This window comes from Protopterus annectens, chromosome 16.part0, assembly GCF_019279795.1.
Source record: "Protopterus annectens isolate FY-2018-M chromosome 16.part0, PAN1.0, whole genome shotgun sequence".
Classification (NCBI taxonomy): Eukaryota; Metazoa; Chordata; order Ceratodontiformes; family Protopteridae; genus Protopterus; species Protopterus annectens.
The window spans coordinates 878,103,117-878,126,708 of record NC_056750.1 but is presented as its reverse complement, the minus strand read 5'-3'; the positions used below and the strand labels follow the sequence as shown (position 1 = coordinate 878,126,708).

At 39.9% G+C, this 23,592-nt stretch overlaps 1 protein-coding gene across 1 annotated transcript in view; it reads left to right on the top strand.

The window, feature by feature from the left end:
* Positions 1 to 23,592, top strand: part of LOC122790675 (extracellular calcium-sensing receptor-like) — a 93,241-nt gene that overhangs the window by 21,317 nt on the left and 48,332 nt on the right. Inside the window, exon 3 of the mRNA XM_044058198.1 lies at positions 684 to 911. Coding sequence (XP_043914133.1) covers positions 684 to 911 — 228 coding nt within the window. The remainder of the gene's footprint in view (positions 1 to 683; positions 912 to 23,592) is intronic.

Below are 23,592 nucleotides of genomic sequence, written 5' to 3'. Positions count from 1 at the left end.
TGTGCTATGTTGGAGCTTTTCTCCCCGGGCCTCTACTGAAAATGGAAATATATCCAGTTAGACCAGCCCGGTCAACAAATGTAAAATAAAATAAATAAAATAAAATCATCATTGTATACTATGTACGGGTACTCGTTTGCCCCCGTGACCTTTAGAATTATATACAAACTTTCTGAAATGGGCTGGTATCCCATCCAGAAATGATTCTTTGCCTTCTGCCTCCTTGCAAAGATAGGCTGTGCTACAGTACGACACTGAAAAGTGTAAAGCTGATATTGAATGAACATCTCTTATTACACGCAACTTCCATACTTCACTCTTTTCATGTAATAGTTTTGCATTATTCGCTCCTTTAAGCAGACTATATTTCAAGTAATATTTTATGTTTGTAGATATAGCAAGCCTCTGTACTATCATAACTTACCGCTATAGTTGTTCCTTTTAAAGTTTTATTGTCTAAAATGGTATATGTTTTCTTTGTTTAGTCTTAGAAAAGCTAGACATGCATTGCATGCAGCTTCAAATTACTGCATATTTTTAAATGTTATTGTGAAGAGTGTGACTTGAGATTTGCAACCTGTAATCTATAAATGATAGCCTACCAATGAAATGACCAAGTGCATGTGAACTTAAACATTACAGTACAGAATATTCAGACTAACTACATGGTTTCCCCTCTGTAGCTCACTCATTACTTAAGGAGTGTGTATTTTAAGAATACTGCTGGAGATGATGTCTTCTTTGATGTCAACGGAGATCCTCCTGCTGTTTATGACATTCTGAGTTTACAGATTTTATCTGATTTTACCAGCAATTATGTCAAAGTTGGAGGTTTTGACTCTCGGGCTCCTAAAGGCTGGGAAATATTTATCAATGACAGTGCCATAGTGTGGAAAAGTGGCCACAAGAAGGTGAGCAATACATTTAGAAAGTTGATTGTTGCACCATTCATTAATCCTTGCATTGAAATAAGGAGTAAGAGGTCATTGATTACAACTAAATGCACATATCCATCAAGTGCTTCAGTTATGCATCCATTGTACGTAAGTCACTGCACTGTCATTCTGTCATTTCTATTACAACTAAATGCACATATCCATCAAGTGCTTCAGTTATGTACCCATTGTACGTAAGTCACTGCACTGTCATTCTGTCACTTCTATTACAACTAAATGCACATATCCATCAAGTGCTTCAGTTATGTACCCATTGTACGTAAATCACTGCACTGTCATTCTGTCACTTCTATTACAACTAAATGCACATATCCATCAAGTGCTTCAGTTATGTACCCATTGTACGTAAGTCACTGCACTGTCATTCTGTCACTTCTATTACAACTAAATGCACATATCCATCTAGTGCTTCAGTTATGTACCCATTGTACGTAAATCACTGCACTGTTGCACATATCCATCAAGTGCTTCAGTTATGTACCCATTGTACGTAAGTCACTGCACTGTTGCACATATCCATTAAGTGCTTCAGTTATGTACCCATTGTATGTAAGTCACTGCACTGCCATTCTGTCACTTCTATTACAACTAAATGCACATATCAATCAAGTGCTTCAGTTATGTACTCAGTGTACGTAAGTCACTGCACTGTCACTCTGTCACTTCTATTACAACTAAATGCACATATCCATCAAGTGCTTCAGTTATGTACCCATTGTACGTAAGCCACTGCACTGTCATTCTGTCACTTCTATTACAACTAAATGCACATATCCATCAAGTGCTTCAGTTATGTATCCATTGTATTTAAGTCACTGCACTCTCATTCTGTCACTTCTATTACAACTAAATGCACATATCCATCAAGTGCTTCAGTTATGTACCCATTGTACGTAAGTCACTGCACTGTTGCACATATCCATCAAGTGCTTCAGTTATGTACCCATTGTACGTAAGTCACTGCACTGTTGCACATATCCATTACGTGCTTCAGTTATGTACCCATTGTACGTAAGTCACTGCACTGCCATTCTGTCACTTCTATTACAACTAAATGCACATATCAAGCAAGTGCTTCAGTTATGTACTCATTGTACGTAAGTCACTGCACTGTCACTCTGTCACTTCTATTACAACTAAATGCACATAGCCATCAAGTGCTTCAGTTATGTACCCATTGTACGTAAGCCACTGCACTGTCATTCTGTCACTTCTATTACAACTACATGCACATATCCATCAAGTGCTTCAGTTATGTATCCATTGTATTTAAGTCACTGCACTCTCATTCTGTCACTTCTATTACAACTAAATGCACATATCCATCAAGTGCTTTACTTATGTACCCATTGTACGTAAGTCACTGCACTGTCATTCTGTCACTTCGATTACAACTAAATGCACATATCCATCAAGTGCTTCAGTTATGTACCCATTGTATGTAAGTCACTGCACTGTCATTCTGTCACTTCTGATACAACTAAATGCACATATCCATCAAGTGCTTCAGTTATGTACCCATTGTACGTAGGCAACTGTACTGTCATTCTGTCACTTCTATTACAACTAAATGCACATATCCATCTAGTGCTTCAGTTATGTACCCATTGTATGTAAGTCACTGCACTGTTGCACATATCCATTAAGTGCTTCAGTTATGTACCCATTGTATGTAAGTCACTGCACTGCCATTCTGTCACTTTTATTACAACTAAATGCACATATCAAGCAAGTGCTTTAGTTATGTACTCATTGTACATAAGTCACTGCACTGTCACTCTGTCACTTCTATTACAACTAAATGCACATATCCATCAAGTGCTTCAGTTATGTACCCATTGTACGTAAGCCACTTCACTGTCATTCTGTCACTTCTATTACAACTAAATGCACATATCCATCAAGTGCTTCAGATGTATTCATTGTATTTAAGTCACTGCACTCTCATTCTGTCACTTCTATTACAACTAAATGCACATATCCATCAAGTGCTTTACTTATGTACCCATTGTACGTAAGTCACTGCACTGTCATTCTGTCATTTCGATTACAACTAAACACACATATCCATCAAGTGCTTCATTTATGTACCCATTGTACGTAAGTCACTGCACTGTCATTCGGTCACTTCTATTACAACTAAATGCACATATCCGTCAAGTGCTTCAGTTATGTACCTATTGTACGTAAGTCACTGCACTGTCACTCTGTCACTTCTATTACAACTAAATGCACATATGCATCAAGTGCTTCAGTTATGTACCCATTGTACGTAAGTTACTGCACTGTCATTCTGTCACATTTATTACAACTAAATGCACATATCAATCAAGTGCTTCAGTTATGTACCCATTGTATGTAAGTCACTGCACTGTCACTCTGTCACTTCTATTACAACTAAATGCACATATCCATCAAGTGCTTCAGTTATGTACCCATTGTACGTAAGTCACTGCACTGTCATTCTGTCACTTTCATTACAACTAAATGCACACATCCATCAAGTGCTTCAGTTATGTACCCATTGTACGTAAGTCATTGCACTGTCATTCTGTCACTTCTTTTTTTTGTGTGTGTCTTTCGGCTTTTCCCAGTTAGGGGTCGCCACAGCGGAACTCTGGTCCGCTAATGATTGGCAGTAGATTTTTACGTGCTGGCTTACGAGCCTAATGCACAACCTTCAATGAACGAATGCCCATTCACACATGTCGCCACACAGAAGATGCTCTAACTGAGAATCGAACGGGCAACGTCTAACTGTGAGCTGACAACGCTACCGCAGCACCACCACCGCATCATTCTGTCACTTCTATTAGAACTAAATGCACACACCCATCAAGTGCTTCAGTTATGTACCCATTGTACGTAAGTCACTGCACTGTCATGCTGTCACTTCTATTACAACTAAATGCACATATCCATCAAGTGCTTCAGTTATGTACCCATTGTACGTAAGTCACTGCACTATCACTCTGTCACTTCTATTACAACTAAATGCACATATCCATCAAGTGCTTCAGTTATGTACCCATTGTACGTAAGTCACTGCACTGTCACTCTGTCACTTCTGTTACAACTAAATGCACATATCCATCAAGTGCTTCAGTTATGTACCCATTGTACGTAAGTCACTGCACTGTCATTCTCTCACTTCTATTACAAATAAATGCACATATCCATCAAGTGCTTCAGTTATGTACCCATTGTACGTAAGTCACTGCACTGTCACTCTGTCACTTCTATTACAACTAAATGCACATATCCATCAAGTGCTCAGTTATGTACCCATTGTACGTAAGTCACTGCACTGTCATTCTGTCACTTGTATTACAACTAAACGCACATATCCATCAAGTGCTTCAGTTATGTACCCATTGTACGTAAGTCACTGCACTGTCATTCTGTCACTTGTATTACAACTAAACGCACATATCCGTCAAGTGCTTCAGTTATGTATCCATTATACGTAAGTCACTGCACTGTCATTCTGTCACTTTTATTACAACTAAATGCACATATCCATCAAGTGCTTCAGTTATGTACCCATTGTATGTAAGTCACTGCACTGTTATTCTGTCACTTGTATTACAACTAAATGCACATATCCATCAAGTGCTTCAGTTATGTACCCATTGTATGTAAGTCACTGCACTGTCATTCTCTCACTTTTATTACAACTAAATGCACATATCCATCAAGTGCTTCAGTTATGTACCCATTGTACGTAAGTCACTGCAATGTCATTCTGTCACTTCTATTACAACTAAATGCACATATCCATCAAGTGCTTCAGTTATCTACCCATTGTACATAAGTCACTGCACTGTCATTCTGTCACTTTTATTACAACTAAATGCATCCATCAAGTGCTTCAGTTATGTACCCATTGTACGTAAGTCACTGCACTGTCATTCTGTCACTTCTTTTTTTTTTTTTTGTGTCTTTCGGCTTTTCCCGGTTAGGGGTCACCACAGCGGAACTCCGGTCCGCTAATGATTGGCAGTAGATTTTTTACGTGCTGGCTTGCCGGGCCTAATGCACAACCTTCAATGAAGGAACGCCCATTCACGCATGTCGCCACACAGAAGACGCTCTAACTGAGAATCGAACAGGCAATGTCTAACTGTGAGCTGACAACGCTACCGCAGCACCACCACCACATCACTCTGTCACTTCTATTACAACTAAATACACATATCCATCAAGTGCTTCAGTTATGTACCCATTGTACGTAAGTCACTGCACTGTCATTCTGTCACTTCTATTACAACTAAATGCACATATCCATCAAGTGTTTCAGTTATGTACCCATTGTACGTAAGTCACTGCACTGTCATTCTGTCACTTCTATTACAACTAAATGCACATATCCATCTAGTGCTTCAGTTATGTACCCATTGTACGTAAGTCACTGCACTGTTGCACATATCCATCAAGTGCTTCAGTTATGTACCCATTGTACATAAGTCACTGCACTGTCATGCTGTCACTTCTATTACAACTAAATGCACATATCCATCAAGTGCTTCAGTTATGTACCCATGGTACGTAAGTCACTGCACTGTCATTCAGTCACTTCTATTACAACTAAATGCACATATCCATCAAGTGCTTCAGTTATTTACCCATTGTACGTAAGTCACTGCACTGTCATTCAGTCACTTCTATTACAACTAAATGCACATATCCATGAAGTGCTTCAGTTATGTACCCATTGTACGTAAGTCACTGCACTGTCATTCTGTCATTTCTATTACAACTAAATGCACATATCCATCAAGTGCTTCAGTTATGTACCCATTGTACGTAAGTCACTGCACTGTCATTCTGTCACTTCTATTACAACTAAATGCACATATCCATCAAGTGCTTCAGTTATGTACCCATTGTACGTAAGTCACTGCACTGTCATTCTGTCACTTCTATTACAACTAAATGCACATATCCATCAAGTGCTTCAGTTATGTACCCATTGTACATAAGTCACTACACTGTCATTCTGTCACTTGTTTTAATTATCACCATTAAGTGTGGTTTTACATATTATTACTTATTGGATATTGTTGTTGTATATTGTATACCTGGGCTGAATCTGAAATAAGTCCTGATGGGTCAGTGTTTTACTCTGGTCAACAAATGTAAATAAAAGAAGATAAAAGCAATAAAATTCTCTCTCTAGTAATGTTTATTGTTGCCAAACCCTTCAACATGATTTAGTTTCTTCATTTCCATTTTTTCTGTCTGGATCATGGAGACTCCTCTATCTTTCTGTCCTATTCAAAGTTCGCTTTGCTTTTGAAAGCAAATGATCTCAGCATGCATAATATATGGAAAACCATTTTTTTCTGTAATTTTCACTATTTTGTCACTATCCACATTTTTATGTTTTAAGTGTGTGTCTTACTGAGGTCAGGTTAATACTACAAATCACGCAGCTAAACAGAAACTTTTTTCCAAAGAGTTAGTTGTTGGAGAGTCTTTACATGAAGAGATGGGATCTAATATACTGAAACTATGCACAAACCATATCTCTCAACCACCTAGAGTAAGAAATCTGTACAAAGCCATAAATAATAGAGGGTCAAAGGTCAAAAAATAGGGACACTTTTTAAATATGCTCTTACAAACTTAGAAAGTTGATAGAATAAGTTCTCTGGAGGGTATGAAGTTTGAAACTCAAACGTCTATCATTATTTTTTTACTTTAACCCTCATTCAGCGATTTACCAATGATTTGCCAGAAAACCACGATTTTATGAGAAATAGACCAAAAATATGAGGCAAAAAATCTGTACAGCTGAGAGGTATGGCACAAACAGATTGGTAAATACTCTCAGTTTTGGTCAGTGAAATGATGTTAGCCATGTAATTCTAGAAATTGTTTCTGTAACTGGACAACACCTGCTATACTGACATTAAACAAAACAGTTTGGGCATGTGATGCAAACTTGCAAGAAGTACAGTTTTAAATGCATAACTAAAGCCTACAATATGCCTCCTTTACCTGGAATAAGATGGAAGTGCACCATAAATGGGGATTTCCAGTATGGTGCAGGCCAGAACTGGGAAACCTGAAGTTGCTCTGTTCACCCAAAGTGGTTATAGTTTAAGAAAGGTTTGCTAATACCATCTGAGATGGATGTTTGGGAAAGTAAGAAAGGACTTTGCTTATTCTGTTAGCAAAGCTTGTGTGAGGCAAGAGGAAAATAAATAATGGGCAATGAGAAGCAATCAGGTGTCCAGCAGGGAAACCCGTCACAAGAGGTTATGATCCAAGATGTTCTTTATGAAGGTCAAAAAAGCTGAATGCTACATTGAAGATCTATATAACTGAAAATGACAAAGCAATCTCCAAACTTTGGATGTCATTCATGAACACTCAGATCTCCTACAATCTTTAATAACAGGAAATAAGGAACTTAAAGCACGCCTTGCTGCTGAGGTGGCTAAATCAGACTTCTTAGGTCCATGCTGACAGACCAAGAAGAGTGGACATACAGGAAAAAAAAACATTAAGCTTAGTGAGGTTCCAAAAAGAATGGAAGGAAAGGATTGTAAAGAGTTCATGAGGAGGTAAGTAGCTGCATGGCCATAAATTCAAGAATCAGAGAGCAAATAGAACAGAACTACATGATTACCAGGAAGATCAGGACCCCAAAATCCAAGACAGATCCTTATATGGCTGGTCACCTTTGATCTGAAGGATAGAATTCTATTGGTGCTTTGGAAACTAGGTGCCTGCATGGGCTGTTGGGCCAACAGGATGTCCACTGACCAAAATTACTGAGCTACACCAAGGAAGGTGAGTTGCCTTTGGACAAGTTCAGACATTATGCAAACTGAAGGGACATTGTTTTAATTCATTATACCTAGTTACTTTGAAAATATTTTTCCCAGGGGGTCCTAAATAATTTCATTCTCTGGAGAAAGCAATGTCAGCCCTTACAACAGTAGAGTTGACTTCCTATGGAAGAAGCAATAACAAAATAATCCACCAATTAAAGAGCTGGGTTAATGCTCTGCATCACTGAGGGTCATTTGGCAGTAATACAAAGTGGTTTCCCTCTTTCAACAATTACATGCCCTTTAAGGTGAGAGAAGACCTTATTCAAGCAAGGAAATAAAATATGGATGGTGGTGCGTCAGAGAACTAGTCAGCCAGATTGTGTTAGCAGGACTCTGGGACAGGGCAAGACTAATTATATCATGGTATGAGACCATAATCATGAGATCTTAAATATATAGTGATTGATACATCCATAAGAACTTGAAATAAATCTCCAACTGATTTTCTTGTAAAGTGATAACAGCTGGATATACCTAATTTTGTTCAGCATTTCTAGTTGTAGAAGTTTATTGTCAGCACTTTGGTTTATACTCTTTGGCCAGTGGGGGAATAACCTATATCTTCGTTTACTGGAAGGTGACTGCAGCACATTAGTGGAATAGCCAGTGTCACCACCCTTGCTCTTTATGCTGTGTGCCGTGTATTAGTTACTCTATTATCTTTCCTTTATATTAGGAATGAGAACATTGACAGTTGTGTTTATTTTTTTTGTTTGTTTGTTTTGTTTTTGTAAAATATACACTTATACTTCTGGCATTACTGGTCTTGTCAATGATACACTGTGCACAAGGGTCTAGTGATGGGCTGCTAGTTAAGAGCAATAGGTTTAGCGGAATGCAACAGCATGTTTTTTGTCTCTTGGCAGTTGCTATAACACCTGTCACTAAGGGTAAAAGAAAAGAGAGAGAGGTTCCATATCACCAGGGCCTAGTTGCCCGCACCTTGGGAGTAACAATTATGTATATAGCTCACCTTGTCTTTTCTTTTGTACACAAGTGAAATGTAGGTATCTCCACCCATGATAATATTAAGGTGCACCTATAGGAATCAGCAAAGGGTAATGGAGACATGATGTAATACTTGGTTCCCTATTACCAGATCGCAGATGCAGTTTGTCAAATACATCTTGATCGAACCGAAAACAGCGAAAAGGCAAAATAGCGAAGTGGCTTTTCACCAAATTCTTTCCCTGGGAAAAAATTTGCTTGGGCGCTTTCGTTAGTTTGCCATTTTCGGCACTGTAGTGCGATCTCGGAGTTGGTATATTTAAGTAGGGGGGTCGGGGGGTACAGCCCCCCATGTCAGGAGGTGCGGGGGCAAAGCCCCCCACATTATGTTATGTTTTAAAGTTTTTTTTGTTTTTTTTTTTCTTTCGGAACAGCGATTTTTTTCTCTTGGAAAAAAATCGCTATTCTGAGGTTTCAACGTTGCAAGCTTTCGCTTACATGGGGTCGATTATTTATCGTTCACTTTTGTAAGCATGTGATAAGATAATATAAACCCTAATACTTGGGCAATGGGAAGAGAGGTAGTAAAAGTAAAGGCAGCAGTAAAATCAAGGAATTACAAACAGGTTCTTATAAGGAGGAAGGCCTGCCCTAGGGAATGTAAAGAAGAAAGGTGGCAGGAATATTCTGAAAAAGAGTTTGCCCCATGTCAGAATCTGTCAATAAGAATTTCTTCACATTAGGAATGGGGGAGTTAAGGATACTTAGCTGAAACATCAATGAGATTTCTAACCCTGACAAGAGGGATAGGTTACCAAATGTTATAAAAAGTAGGTAGTAATGTTTTATTGCTAAAGGAAGCCCACATACAAAATTTAAATAAATAAATAAACTAAATAAATACAAATGGGTGTGCATGTGTATATAGCTAAAAATGTTAGTTATATATACAGTATATTACTTATTCTATTGTATATTTTGCATGCATCATTATGTAACATGCATATTAGGAACTCTCTTCTATCTTGTATGTAATGTATGGTCAGCTTTATTGCTTGGCTTTATATTTTGCTTATTTTTTCTTTTGCTGTATTTCACATATTGTACTACTTTGTTATTGTCTTAATATTTGTAACCATTGTTCAGTTTTTTTTTTATTCTGTTTAATGTGTACTGACTAGCTTTTCTCCCCAGGTCTCCGCTGAAAATGGGCTCATACCCAGTCAGACTTTCCCAGTAAACAAATGTCAGATAAATAAATACAAGTATTCTTCCCTTATACGGCCCATTATTGAGTACAATGCCCCAATTTGGCATGTACCTCACAAAGCACATGCAGCAGCTGGAGAGACCACAGAGGATCCTCACCAGGAGAATCCAGGGCCTCAAATATCTACCATACACAGGCTAAAAGTCCTATCCCCCTACTCAGTTTCATACAGACTCCTCAGAGGTGACCTCTGTCTGGCATAGAAGGTGATCTCGGACTCTGCCTTGATGGGACTGCTGCATATCCACAAGTCAAGCTCCACTTGAGAAACTCGCACACGTGGCCTCAGCCTGGTCAGTGCCATCAATAGGACTTGTTGGAGGGACAGATTTGTGTCCCAGAGACTCCCCAATCTGTGGAATAGACTCTTTCTCCACATCAAGCAGAGTACCTCTTTACCCCTTTTTAAGTTCAACCTGGATAACTGGATGGGAAATAAAAAATACATCCCTGGGAATCCACCCATGTCCCTGCTGGACAGGAAAATTGGGTGCTGTTTTGTCTAAACATGGGCTAAACTCTTGGCTAGGCTTATAAGGGCCTCAGGGCCAATAGCCTAGTAATTTCCTATGATCCTAGGAAATAAATATATACATATATAGCTAAATATGTTACTGAATATGTACATATTTACTTCTAGGAAGGTGCACATGTATATAAATATATTAATGTGCATGCATGTATATATATATATATATATATATATATATATATATATGCATGTGTGTGTGTGTGTGTATATATATATATATATATATATATATATATATATATATATATATATATATATATGTGTGTGTGTGTGTATAGAAGGGTGTGTGAAAGTATATGCATTAATAAATATGTTAGTATGCATAAATATATATATGTACATGTATGCATATGTACTTACAGGGGGCAGACATGTACAAATAAATATGTTCCATTCATGTATATATATATATATATATATATATATATATATCTGCAGGAGAGTGTGTTTTCATAAATATGTTAGTATGCATGAATATGTGTATGTGTGTAATTACGCGGGGGCATGTATGTGTATAAATAAACATGTTAGTATATATTTATGTATTTGGATATAAATAAATATGTTATTATGGGCTCACTTTGGAATAATGAAATCCTAAAACCTCGAAATTCATATGGTCGAGACCATATGATCGAAGTTTTAGAACTTCGAAATTCTGAATGGAGATCTGCATATAGCGCAGTACAGGAGATTTCCCTTTTTCTCGTTTTAGTGTGATCTCGGAGTTGGTATACTTAAGTAGCAGAGGTCTGGGTGCAGAGGGGCTTGCCCCCTGCAGAAACGTTGAGAAAGTGTATTTTTTTTTATATTGGATTTATTTCGGAATTTCAACATTCATCGATCATATGGTCTCAATCATATGAAATTTGGTTTCTGAAATTTGAGATTCCGAAGTGAATCCATTATTATACATGTGTATGTGTGTGTGTCCACGTGGCCAAAGTGGTTAGAAAAACATTTTATATAGCCCACCTAATCATGAAGGGATTCACATCTAGATCAGGGGAGGTCATCGTGCCTCTTTACTCATCCCTCATCAGGCCCATAATTGAGTACAATGCCCCTTTTGGGATGTACCTTACCAGACACCTGCAGCAACTGGAAAGACCCCAAAAGTACCTCACCAAGAGGATCAAAGGGCTCAAACAGATGCCATATGCTGCCTGGTTAAAGAAACTCCAGCTCTACTCAGTGGCATACCACCTGTTCAGAGGCGATCTGTGCCTGACGTATAAAGCCATGTCCAACCCGGAATTAATGGACATGCTGCACCTCAGAAAATCCAAATCCCATCGAGCTACGCTTGAGAGACTTGAACCTCAGCACTGAAATAAATAGGACATGCTGGAGGGACAGATTCATAACCCAGAGGCTCCCTTCACTCTGGAATAAAATCCCAGTCCAGGTTAGACAGAGTCCCTCATTGACTCTCTTCAAGAGGAATCTTGATGAGTGGATGGGAGATCGTAGGTTTACCCCGGGTATCACTTCTGTGTCACTGTTAGACAGAGGCACATTATACTAACCTCGAAAAAGGGCATAGCAAAATAAATTTAAAATGGGTGGCGAAAGCCAAACACATTCTGGCTAGGCTTATAAATGCCCTAGGGCAGATAGCCTAGTATGAACCTATGAACCTATGTACTAATAGGAGGATATGTGTGTGTGTACATAAATAAATAGGTTTGTGCATGTATATTTGTATGCTTATACATATATACGTAGGGCAGCTGGTTAAATGACCAGTTACATCAAAATTCAGAATATCAACATTATTATGTTAAAACACTAAATGTAAACACATGCTGCCCATGCTGTGGAGTGGAGTAAACTAAATGCAAGTGTTTTTGCAGGGAGGCACCCCTCACACAACTGCTGCTAATTATATATACTAGCTCCAAAACAGCACAATTCCTGGGGTAAGGGAATGTTCCCCTACCCAGAGACTGTCGATCATGCTGCATTTGAGTTGACCAAATGTTGTCCAACCAAACAGATGTTAATGCCACGGGTCATTTGACCAACTGCCCTAAACCTATATGTATATGTATATATAGGTAGTTTGGGAGTTCAAGCCAATTCAGGGATTGTAGGGTTAGGCAGTTTTCTAGTTTAGAGGTGATAGAGGAGGACAGGTTTGTTAGGAGAGGGGCTCCGTATAATAAGGAAGGAAGAAGATAAGTCGAGGCCAGAGTTTGCCTGTTAGAGAGAAAGCGATTATTCCTATACAGCATACCTAGCTTTTGGTGGGTTTTCTTAATATTTTATTGAATATGAATATCACACTTGAGGTGTTCATCTATAGTAATGTCAAGTAGTTTGGTAGAGGGGACCACTTCTATAAGTGAGTTGTTTGACTATAGACTTTGAAGTTGTTTTTATCATAGGAGAGCGTCTTTGTGAGAAGGAATAGTAGAATCTTTGATTTATTTGCATTGAGAGAGAGGTGGTTTTGGCACATCCAGTTTTCAGTTGTTGAGAAGGCAGTTTGGGTTTTAGTCAGCAATTCAGAGAGGTTTGAGGCAGAGCAGACTAAGGTTGAATAGTCTGCATATTGGATAATTTTAGCATCAGGAATAGCAGTGTGAAAGTTATTGATGAAGATGTTAAAAAGAATTGGCCCAAGGATGGATCCCTGTGGTACGCCAGTTGGGGTAGGTAGGAAGGAAGAGATGGAGTGCTTCCATTTGAGTGCCTGTGATCGGTCTGATAGATAGCTGGAGAACCAAGATAAAGCATTAGGTGAGAGATTAAGGTTTGTGAGGTGACAGAGAAGGTGCTTGTGGGAAACAGCATCAAAGGCTTTAGATAGATCGAGTAAAACAGAAGAAACTAAGTGTCCTGAACCTCGGGCTTGATTGACAGTTTCTAGGAAAGAGAATAGAGCAGTTATTGTGCTATGGCCTGGACGGAAACCATGCTGGGTAGGAGTGAGAAGATTGTTTTGGGTCAGGAAAGGTATAAGTTGGAGGTGGATGCATTTTTGTAGAATTTTGGAGATTGGTGAGAGCAAAGCAATGGGGTGAAAGTTTGAGATACTGGTATTTTTACCTCCTTTATAAAGAGGAAGAATATAAGCTGAGTGCCAGAGTTTGGGGACATATGATTCTTTTATGGCTTGGTTAATAATGATGCTGATTGGGAGAGCAATGCCATCAGCAGCACATTTTAGGAAGGAAGAGGGAATATTGTCGGGAGCGTTAGAGCAAGGTTTAAGTTTGGACAAAAGTTTTTTTATAAACTTAGTGGAGATGGGTTTGAGTTCAAACAGATGAGGTGAGTTAGAAGGGGGAGAGTGTAGAGCAGTTGGGTTATTATTAGGAAATGTCTTGGTGATGGTAGTAATGGTTTCTATGAAAAATTAGTTAAATTCAGAGCCTAGTTCGAGGTCAGATTTACTTAGGTCAGGACAGGGATTATTCTTGGAGCCTGGATTGAGGACTGAGTTTATTGAGTTCCAGACTTTTTGGGGTTTTTTATTGTTATTGGACTGAAGTTTGATATAGTAGGATTTTTTTGTCTTTGGTGATTAGTCATTTTGAACGGTTGTGGAGCTGTTTGTATTGGAGCAAGGTATTGGCCAGTTTATTGTTTTGATAAAGCTTCCGTAGTTTGTCTCTGTGGTGCATAATCTGTTTTGTCTCTTTAGATAGCCAAGGAGCAGTTTTAGTTTTTATCCTTTTGTTTCTTAGTAGGGCTAGTGAGTTTAAAGTATCAAGGAAGACAGAGTTGAAGTATCCTTGTCAAGAGGAAGGATGTTTAGAATTTGCCAGTTCATTTGTTTGAAAGTATTTGAGAAAGTAGTTGGGTTGAAGCTACCGAGGTTACGAGTTTGAATGTATTGATGCTGGTGTGGAGAGGAACTAGTTGAGTGATGCATGAAGGCTGGGAGGTGGTCGCTAAAGGTATCAGGAATTGTGCCAGAATTGGTTATTTTATTTGGATCTGAGACTAGGATCCAATCTATAGTGGATCCGGGAGGGTTTATTTTGTTAGGTCGAATGATGGAGAGGATTATTTGAGTGAAGTTATAGAGGTTAATGGATAGTGAGGGAGAGGGGCAATTGATTTTATTCCAGTCAATATTCACATCACCAAGGATATAAGTTTCATAGTTAATTTCAGTAGAGGCCCATAGGAGAATATTTTCGAGTGTAGAAATATTCTTACCAGGTGAGATATATAGGGCAATGATGCAGATATTTTTATTTTTATTTAGTTTTAGAATTCCAGCAGTTAGTTCAGTGTTCTGGAATTGAGGAATTGGAATTTGGAGGGGAATTAAGGTAAGACGGTTGGAGTAGACTAGGGCAGTGCCTCCACCTTTTTTATTTAGTCAGTCATTTCTGAGACAATGAAATCCTGGGGGCAGAATCTCAGAGTCGGAGATAAAGGGCTTGAGCCAGGTTTCAGAGATGGCTAAGATATCTGGTTGGTTATGGCTTAACTAAGCCTGAAATTGGTGTACTTTGTTGTTTAGACTTTGTGCAGTAATTGTAAAAATCTTTAGGGTGTTGAGATAGGAGGAAGAGGGTAAGGGATGAGTGTGGTTAATAAAGGATGTAGGACCAGGGTTAGGATGGATATCACCAGCTTGAACTAAGATGTTGAAGGAGATATCCTTTAGCCATATTGGTCTGCCAGGCATGAATTTTGGTAGATTGTAGATTGAAGCAGGTGACAGTGTCTTGACTTTAGAGGAGAAGAGTTTAGGGTGAAATAGGTACAGAGGTTTGGGCTGAATGAAAGAAGAGGAGATAGAGTGGAAATGGGAGTAAGAGTGAGGGAGAAGGTGGCTTTGTATGGTAGCTGTCTTTGTAGGTGGTATTGGACAAACATAGATGGAATATGAGGTAGCATAGTATAAGAGAAGTAGGAACATAAAGAGGAGGCTGGGGGACTGGAGGGTGTGATAACTTGAGGAGAGCATGTTGGAGCAAAGAGAGAGTGGTATGAGTGGTTAGAAAAATAGAGAAGGCTATGAAGAAGAAAGGGTTTAAAAAGTGATGGAGGTATTCTAGAGATTTAAAGAAAGAATATAATTGTTGGATGGAGTACAGATTACAGAGTTTAGGAAGGATGGCTATAGGTGGGAGGAATAATGAGGGGGGAGCTGGTATTGGGTAATTAGGCTGAGAGGGTGGGGTAAGATAGGAATAAAGCTAGGAGTACTGAGTCAGGTGGGAACTGGGGGCAGGGTAGGGGAGCAGAGTGAGCCCGTAGGGCGAACGGAGTAGGAAAGAACACTAGAGGTGAGTATGGCAGAAAAAGTATCAGCAAAGAGCAGTTTAAAGGCTGTAGCTGTAAGGTATGAGCTAAATATTTCCAGCCAGAAAATGAAGGCTGCCTTTACAGAGGGTGGTTTAGCAGGGGGGAGAAGATATTTACAGTTTGAGGATATTAACTCACAACCGTTTGTGAAAAAATAAAACTTGTTGGGATTATAAAGAATATCTAAAATTTATATTGGTAGATGCTGCCACCTAATGGTAGAAGGAGACAGCAAACAGCAATGATAGTTGGACCAGTCTTAGGTTTAAATATATTCTAGGGTAGTAAGAACAGGAGGAGGAGAGGGCAAACGGTCTGCGGTAGGCTGCTAGAACGCGCACACGGGAGGGCAGACTAACTCTATAGATAATACATCAAGTCTACATTTAATTAGTGTTAAGCAACATACATTTACACAATCTTGTTGGGGGAGTCTTCTCAGTAGTATTTTTCTAAGTACCAGGCAAGCTGGCCAATTCATGGTGTCTTCAGGTGATGGCCGGAGGTGTTCCTTTTGCGTTTAAGGCAGGGAGGGAGCACTCGGGATGGATTACTGTAGAGGTGAGGGAGACAAGATTGAGTTAGTTAACATTGCAGATGTAGAGGGGAAAGGTAGCAGGTAAGGGATGTTTAGCAAAGAAGGGAGGGTGTAACAAAGCACAGTTGTAGAGAGAGGCTATGGTTAGATGAGGCTGGAGCAAGTATGTAGAGGAAGATTAGGTTTAGGAGATTAACAATAGAAAGCAGCAGACATTATGCTATTAACAATACAAGTTAGGCAATATAGGCTCCATTAAATAGAACAAAACATTAATTCAGCAGTTCAGCATGCTATCAGTGACCCTAGTCCGTTTGAGAGGACAGGGTTATACAGCAGTAGAGCCAAATATAAGCAGCAGAAAGCAAGGGGAAATGATAAAGTAATACTATAAAATCTCTAAACAGTGCAATATATAGTGCTCAACAGACTAACACAGTAAACTAAGATATGTTCATGCTGTGCAATAACTTGTGCTAACAGTTTTCAAAACAGTTTTCAGAACAATATAAAAGCCTTGTGGTGCCCTTATAGAGACAAACGGAAAAGAAAAAAATAGTTGCTAAGCCAGTAATTAAGCTAAAGGCTCTAGTAGGACCATTGATCCACCTTAAAAGAGAAATAAAGGCCTTCAATGATAATCGTTCATTGGCGTCCTTTTAACAGGACATCTGGAGAGCAGACTAGGCCAGCAAAGTGCAACAGTCGAATCCTGTATACTCAGACTAAAGTAATGCAGCTGGCGACAGCATAAAAAGAGACCCACTCATCCCAAAAAGCAGCTTAGAGCTGCTAAGCTGGTAATTAACCTAAGCAAAGGGCAAATGACACAGTACAAAGCAAGCAGTCAAAAAGTAGGGTATATAGGGCAAAACAGTTCCCAAAATCATGTAGAAGCTGTGCGGAGCCCTTATAGTTACAAATGGAAAGAAAAATGGCCGCTAAACCTGATTTTAAGCGGAAGGCTTGAAGGGGGATAGTTATTCCACCTTAAGAGGCTATCCGGCATTCAGTGATGCACTTTGGTTGGCATCCTTTTAACAGGACATCATTACACCAGGTTTCTGGTCGTGACAAGCCAGCAGTATTCAATCAAGCCCCTTGTACCCATACTAAATTAATGCAGCATTAGTCAGTGTAGAAAAGAGCCCCACTCGTCCCAAAACCAGCTTGCAGAGGTCAAAAACACATGTAGTTCACAGATAAATGAAGCCGTCAGCACAAGGCCAACAATAATCAGATGCCTGTATCCTTTAACTAGTTATACACCAGTATATGAAAAGGCCAACAGCAATTTGTAGAATTCCTCTGGCTTTCCTTAATATGTAGGATAAATCTGATTCAGACAGTTTACAGTTCTGTCCTCAGGAAAACAGGATTCTCTGCCACAATCTTAGGCTCCCTTTTCTTTCTACACAAACTCCATTGTACTTCTCCCAGCATTCCCTGTAGGAGTAGAAGCAAGATGATCTAACTCAATTAGTAAGGATTAACCTTAATATACAGAGTTCAGCAGCTGTCCTTCATGAGATTACATACCTATTTCTTGTCTGAAGACTCCATATCTGCCTTCTAACGTGCTCTGCCATATCCTGGACTCACTGATGCACCTTTCTTCACCTAAGCTCCACCCTAACAGTTATTGTATCACATGACCCCTGAGTAGAATGATTGGTTCTTGTGATTTGAAGGGATATAAACCCATGGCATCCCATATGCATTTATATGGTGGTGATCTGGCTGGTACACTATTTTAAGCTAAAAGGGTTGTAGAGGTAAGGCCAACCTGGCTAGCCAGGAATGGCCATCTCTTTGAGCTATGGAAGAGATGCATGGCCTATAACTTACAGAGCTGTAGCTGGCTTATGTAGCGACTGGTGCCATTCACCAATCTGGCACCCCCTCAGCACCAAGACGTAGACCAAAAAAAAAAAAGGTCAGGTCCATTTCTCCAATTTGGTACTCCAAACTAAATCCAATTCCATTCTTCCCTACCTGCACCCCTCAGTTACAGCTTTAAAAAATGCCACTCTTTCTGGTAATCAACACTGTAGCAAACTGCTTGCTACAACTTATTATCCACACATGCAAGACAGAAAGATCTGATATCTTCCTCAGAGGCATTCATAAATACCATAAACTATTTTGAAAAATGTAGGATCTAATAGGATGGTTATAGTGTACAACATTTCTTTCAAGTTATAGAATGTCATTTTTGCCTGTTTGATGTTTAACGGGGCCCTACCCTTACTTAAGTCATTCAGAGGGTGCACACTGTCATAGCAAAGTTAGGGATGAACTTGCAATATTAATTAGCTAAGCCTAAAAAAGACCTGGCCTGTTTCTGATAGCAGACATGTGACAGTTTCATGCAGATTCTATCTCCTCTGCCTGTGGTTTTACTATCTTTCTTCCTGTCATATAGCTTAATTACTGGGCTTCAGCCATGCCCAGTTAATTTTGCGTGGTTGGTTGCTAACCCTGCTTCATGTAAAGGGGTTATAACAGTTTGGATGTTGAGGAGATAAATTTCACAGTCCACCAAAGAAATAAATCTGCCATTAAAGTAAACTATGGTATAGCTAGTGTAAGGTTTCAAAATCCAGTCCATAAGCCTTTGAAATATTGACGGGACTCTATGAAGGACAAACAACATGACCTTAGAGTGAAAAAAAATTTACTGTGGAGAATACTGTTTTCTCCTTGACCTCTGGAATATATAGGATTTGTCAATAATACTTTGTCAAGGCCAGAGTGATCAGAAACTTAGTTTCAGTTTTCCAACCAGTGTATTGATGCAGTTTCAAATTTACCTTTCTATCAGTGTTGTGCCTGATTAAGTTCATTCTGCCAGTTAATTCTAAAAATAGATTCCTGTCCCTGAGGACAAATCATTAGTTTCCTGCCTCTGGACCACTGACAAATCCTTACCTATATTTCTTCAGCACACGCGAGTATGCACTTGTTTTAGCTCAGCGGATCCTGTTTGAGCATCCTGCAGACTACTACAGCACCAGAAATGAAAAAGAGAGACTTTAAGCTGATTATAAGTACCCTTTAGGCTTTTTTGGCTGTTTTTGCTAAACGAATTTCTCTAAGCCGTTTTTGTTACTATTTCTACTTTATTTTAAATCGCTTTACTGTTGTGCACTTAATTTCAAAGTTAAACTGCATTTACTGTTGTAGGCTACACACTCAAGTGTGATAGCCTTTTCTGTGCTTATTTACTGTTTAATTGCATTTTTCTTCTGAATTTAACCTAAAAAAAAAATTAGCATCTGTTTGCTCATTTCTAACCTTTTTTCTATACTAGAAAAGTCCGGATCCCAGATTTGCTGGTTTCAGGACTTTAGTTTCATGTTTCTGAGTGGTCCAGACCTTGCTGTGGTAGAGGGAAGTCTTTCTGCTAATCAATGGAAGTGATAAGCATTGAGCTGCCCATCTGTTGCTAGAGGAGTGGTTTCCACCTCAGGAATTGTACCTCATTGGTCGTTTGGGGCTGCTTTCTATCCCTTTCAACTTTCTGGCTTAAAAACGTGTGTTTGCATGGGTTTGTGCTTGTTTTAGCTCAGTGGATCCTGTTTGGGTGTCCTGCAGACTACTACAGCACCAGAAACGAGGAAGAGAGACTTTTAGCTGATTATAAGTACCCTTTTGTCTTTTTTTGACTTTTTGCTAACCACATTTCTCTAAGCCATTTTTGCTACTATTTCTACTGTATTTTAAATCATTTTACTGTTGTGCACTTGATTTCTGCTTAATTTCAACATTTAAACTGCATTTACTGTTGTAGGCTGCACACTCAAGTGTGATAGCCTTTTCTGTGCTTATTTACTGTTTAATTGCATTTTTCTGCTGAATTTAACCAAAAAAATATATATAAATAAAAAATGACTATCTGTTTGCACGTTTCCCACCTTTTGTCTATACTAGAATAGTCTGGATCCCAGATTTGCTGGTTTCAGGACTTTAGTTTTGTGTTTCTGAGTTGTCCAAACCTTGCTGTGGTAGAGGGAAGTCTTTCTGCTTATCAGTGGGAGTGGTAAGCATTGAGCTGCCTATTTGTCGCTAGAGGAGTGGTTTCCAGCTCAGGAATTGTACCTCATTGGCTGTTTGGAGCTGCTTTCTACCCTTTCTGGTGTAAAAACCCATGTTTGTGTGGGTTTGTGCATCTCGCAGCGCTGCTTAGCTAGGGTTAAACTATTCCCACTGCCAGAAAGTCTGCTCTTCAAATTTTTCCTTAGTACTATCCAGTTTTCTAGTTTCAGCACTCAGAACTGTTTCTTTGTGCTCAGCACTTGTTCAGAACTTGTTGTAAGCACTAAATAACCTAAAAATTACTACAGCACTCAACTTTCCTCATTTGTCAAGAGGAAAACAGTTTTTAGTACTTAAATTAATAAACACCTATCCAGGCATGTCTAAGGGTCAACTCCCAGTGTTTTCTCCTGTCTACCCAATGAATCTGGGCATCTTGGGGCAATGTAGCAATTGTCTCATTTACACTGACAACCCCCTCCTCCTACCACCCCACACTACAACCTGTGAGAGATGCACTTATATAGCCAAACTGGAAGCCAAGCTCTCTCCAGCCAAGACTGGACTAGACAATCAAGAGGAGAAAGTAAACACCTGCACCACATCACACTCAACACAGTCCTTCAAAACCTACACCACCAAAACCCACACATAGAAACACAAAACACACACCTACATTCACGGAGGCTCTCAATAAAAATCTGCCCAAGCAACAGAGGCCTCCAAAGCTGAAATGCAAGCAAACATCACCCCCCCAACACTACCCAAATGACACATAGCCCACAAAATCAGTGTGCCACTCATCCTCAGCTCATAAGGCAAAACAACATACCCAACATGCTAGTCATAGGTGACTGTATAGTTAGGCACACTTATGTCCCACTCACCAGGCTAAACAAGGAGAAAGTTTCTGTCAGCCACCTGTCAGGTGCCAGGATCCACCACATAATGCATGCACTCAGGTCACTCCACAACAAGTACAAATATGACTCTGTCATTGTCCATGTTGGGGTGAATGACCTGAGATGTACCTCCCTGGACTACATGAAAAGAGACATGGAGGAGCTCTCGGCTCTTGTAGCCCAGGCAGGTATGACCCTAGCCCTGAGCAGTATCCTGCCATCGCCCAGAATGATACCACAGTACAAGGGCAAAATGATTGACTTCATCAATTGGCTAAGCTTCTGGTGTCATTCTAAGAGGATCCAGTATCTGACTGCCTGGAATGACATGATCGACAGACCACGATGCTTTGCCAGAGATGGCTTGCACCTGTTGCATCTGGGATTCCGGATACTGGCTACGGCTCTTGCCACCCCTATAGTGCCTTTTTTAGGCAAGGTTCAAATGACAAATTCACCACTGTAACAGGTACAAGCAAGCAAAATCTGAGGGTAATGCTACTCAAAGCTGGAAGTTGAAACCTGAAAATGCACTCACTCGAGGCACTCCTTAAAATGGAGAAGATCAACATTTGTGCAGTGACAGACACCTGGTTCAAGGCTTCAGAGAGCACCCCTGCATTACCAGGCTATAATTCATACCACACCTTTCGGCCACCTAACTTGGACCGAAACAATAAAGGCGGAGGTGTGTCCATATTCATTAAGGATATCCACACCTCCAGGCTAGTTGCTCAACATAATGCATCTGAAATTATCCAAGTGCAACTAACATTGGGCAAGACTGCAATCCAGGTTGTAGCTTGTTACTGATCCCCCACCATGCCCCAGGATTCCCACCCCTCGTTTCTTGATATACTAGAAAATATTAAGGTATAACCCAATACCCTAATAATGGGAAATTTCAACTACCCCACCATCAACTGGGAAAACTACTAGTGTACTAACTCATTTGCTCAACATTTTATGGAATTCATAAATTCCAGTGCCTTGGATCAGCTTGTCCATACTCCCACCAGGGGCAGCAATATCCTGGACCTAGTTATTACTAGTATGGGTAACCGGTGTTCCACGTCAGAGGTCAACTCCTCACTGGTCAGATCCGACCACAAGCTAATCACCCTAAACATCCATATCCTGCCCCCACCCCCATTAAGGAAACCACTGTAAAAAAAACTTCTCCAAAGCTAACTTCATGGTTCTTAAGACAGAAGTGGCAAACTTCACGACACCCATGCAGACAGAAAATGGAGGTATGACTGCTGAATCTTACACAAATGCACTGTATAAGCACATACACAAGTGTATGGCTCATGCCATCCCCAACAGAACCAAGACGCTATCCTTCAAAAAAAGGAAGCCAATCTGGTGGTCCCCTGCCACAAACAAACTCTACAACAGAAGGAAGAAGCTGTTGCAAAAACAGTAAAATCCCATGATTGGAGGAACTCCCTGGTCAGCCTCAGTAAGAAGCTGAGATCCCTCATAAAATCCTCCAAAGCTATTTACAAAAATCGCCACTGATTCTAAAGACAACCACAAAGCATTCTATAGCTATGTCAAGAATCTCAATGGCAACACTCCGATCTGCTCTGAGCTACAGCACAATTGCACTAGATATACAGAACCAACTGATATTGCCAACATCCTGGCAGATAGGTTCAGTGCTAATTTTACCCCCCTCACCCTTCAAAGGGCCTATCTCAATACCAGAAAAATGCAAAGCCCCAGTAATCACAGATGCACAAGTAAAGGCTGCACTCTCCAAAGCCAAGAACACAGCATCCATGGGACCAGACAACATCCCAGGCTGTGTTCTGCATGGACTACAGAATGAATTGGCACCCCACCTAAGTACCATGTTCAATCATAGCCTCACTTCAGGCTCTGTGCCTACTGAATGGTGCACAGCAATGGTTATCCCACTCCACAAAGGGGGTGCCACCACAGACCCCGGGAACTACTGTCCAATTAGCCTGATAAGCCTAGTCTGCAAGGCCATGGAATGTATCATCTTGGAGCTTATAAATAAAGACATAGGTAACCTCCAAACTCTGGACCCCACTCAGTTTGGGTTTGTAAAAGGTAGATCATGTCTTCTAAACCTGACTTGACTTCTTTGAAGCAGTCACCAGAGCCATGGATGAGGGTAAGGTGGTGCACACAGCCTATCCTGACCTCGTCAAGGCTTTCAACACCACCCCCCACTCTGGAATTATAGATAAACTCACTAAACTGGGCATAAATCCCTATATCACAAGATGGGTGGCCAACTGGCTCACTGACAGA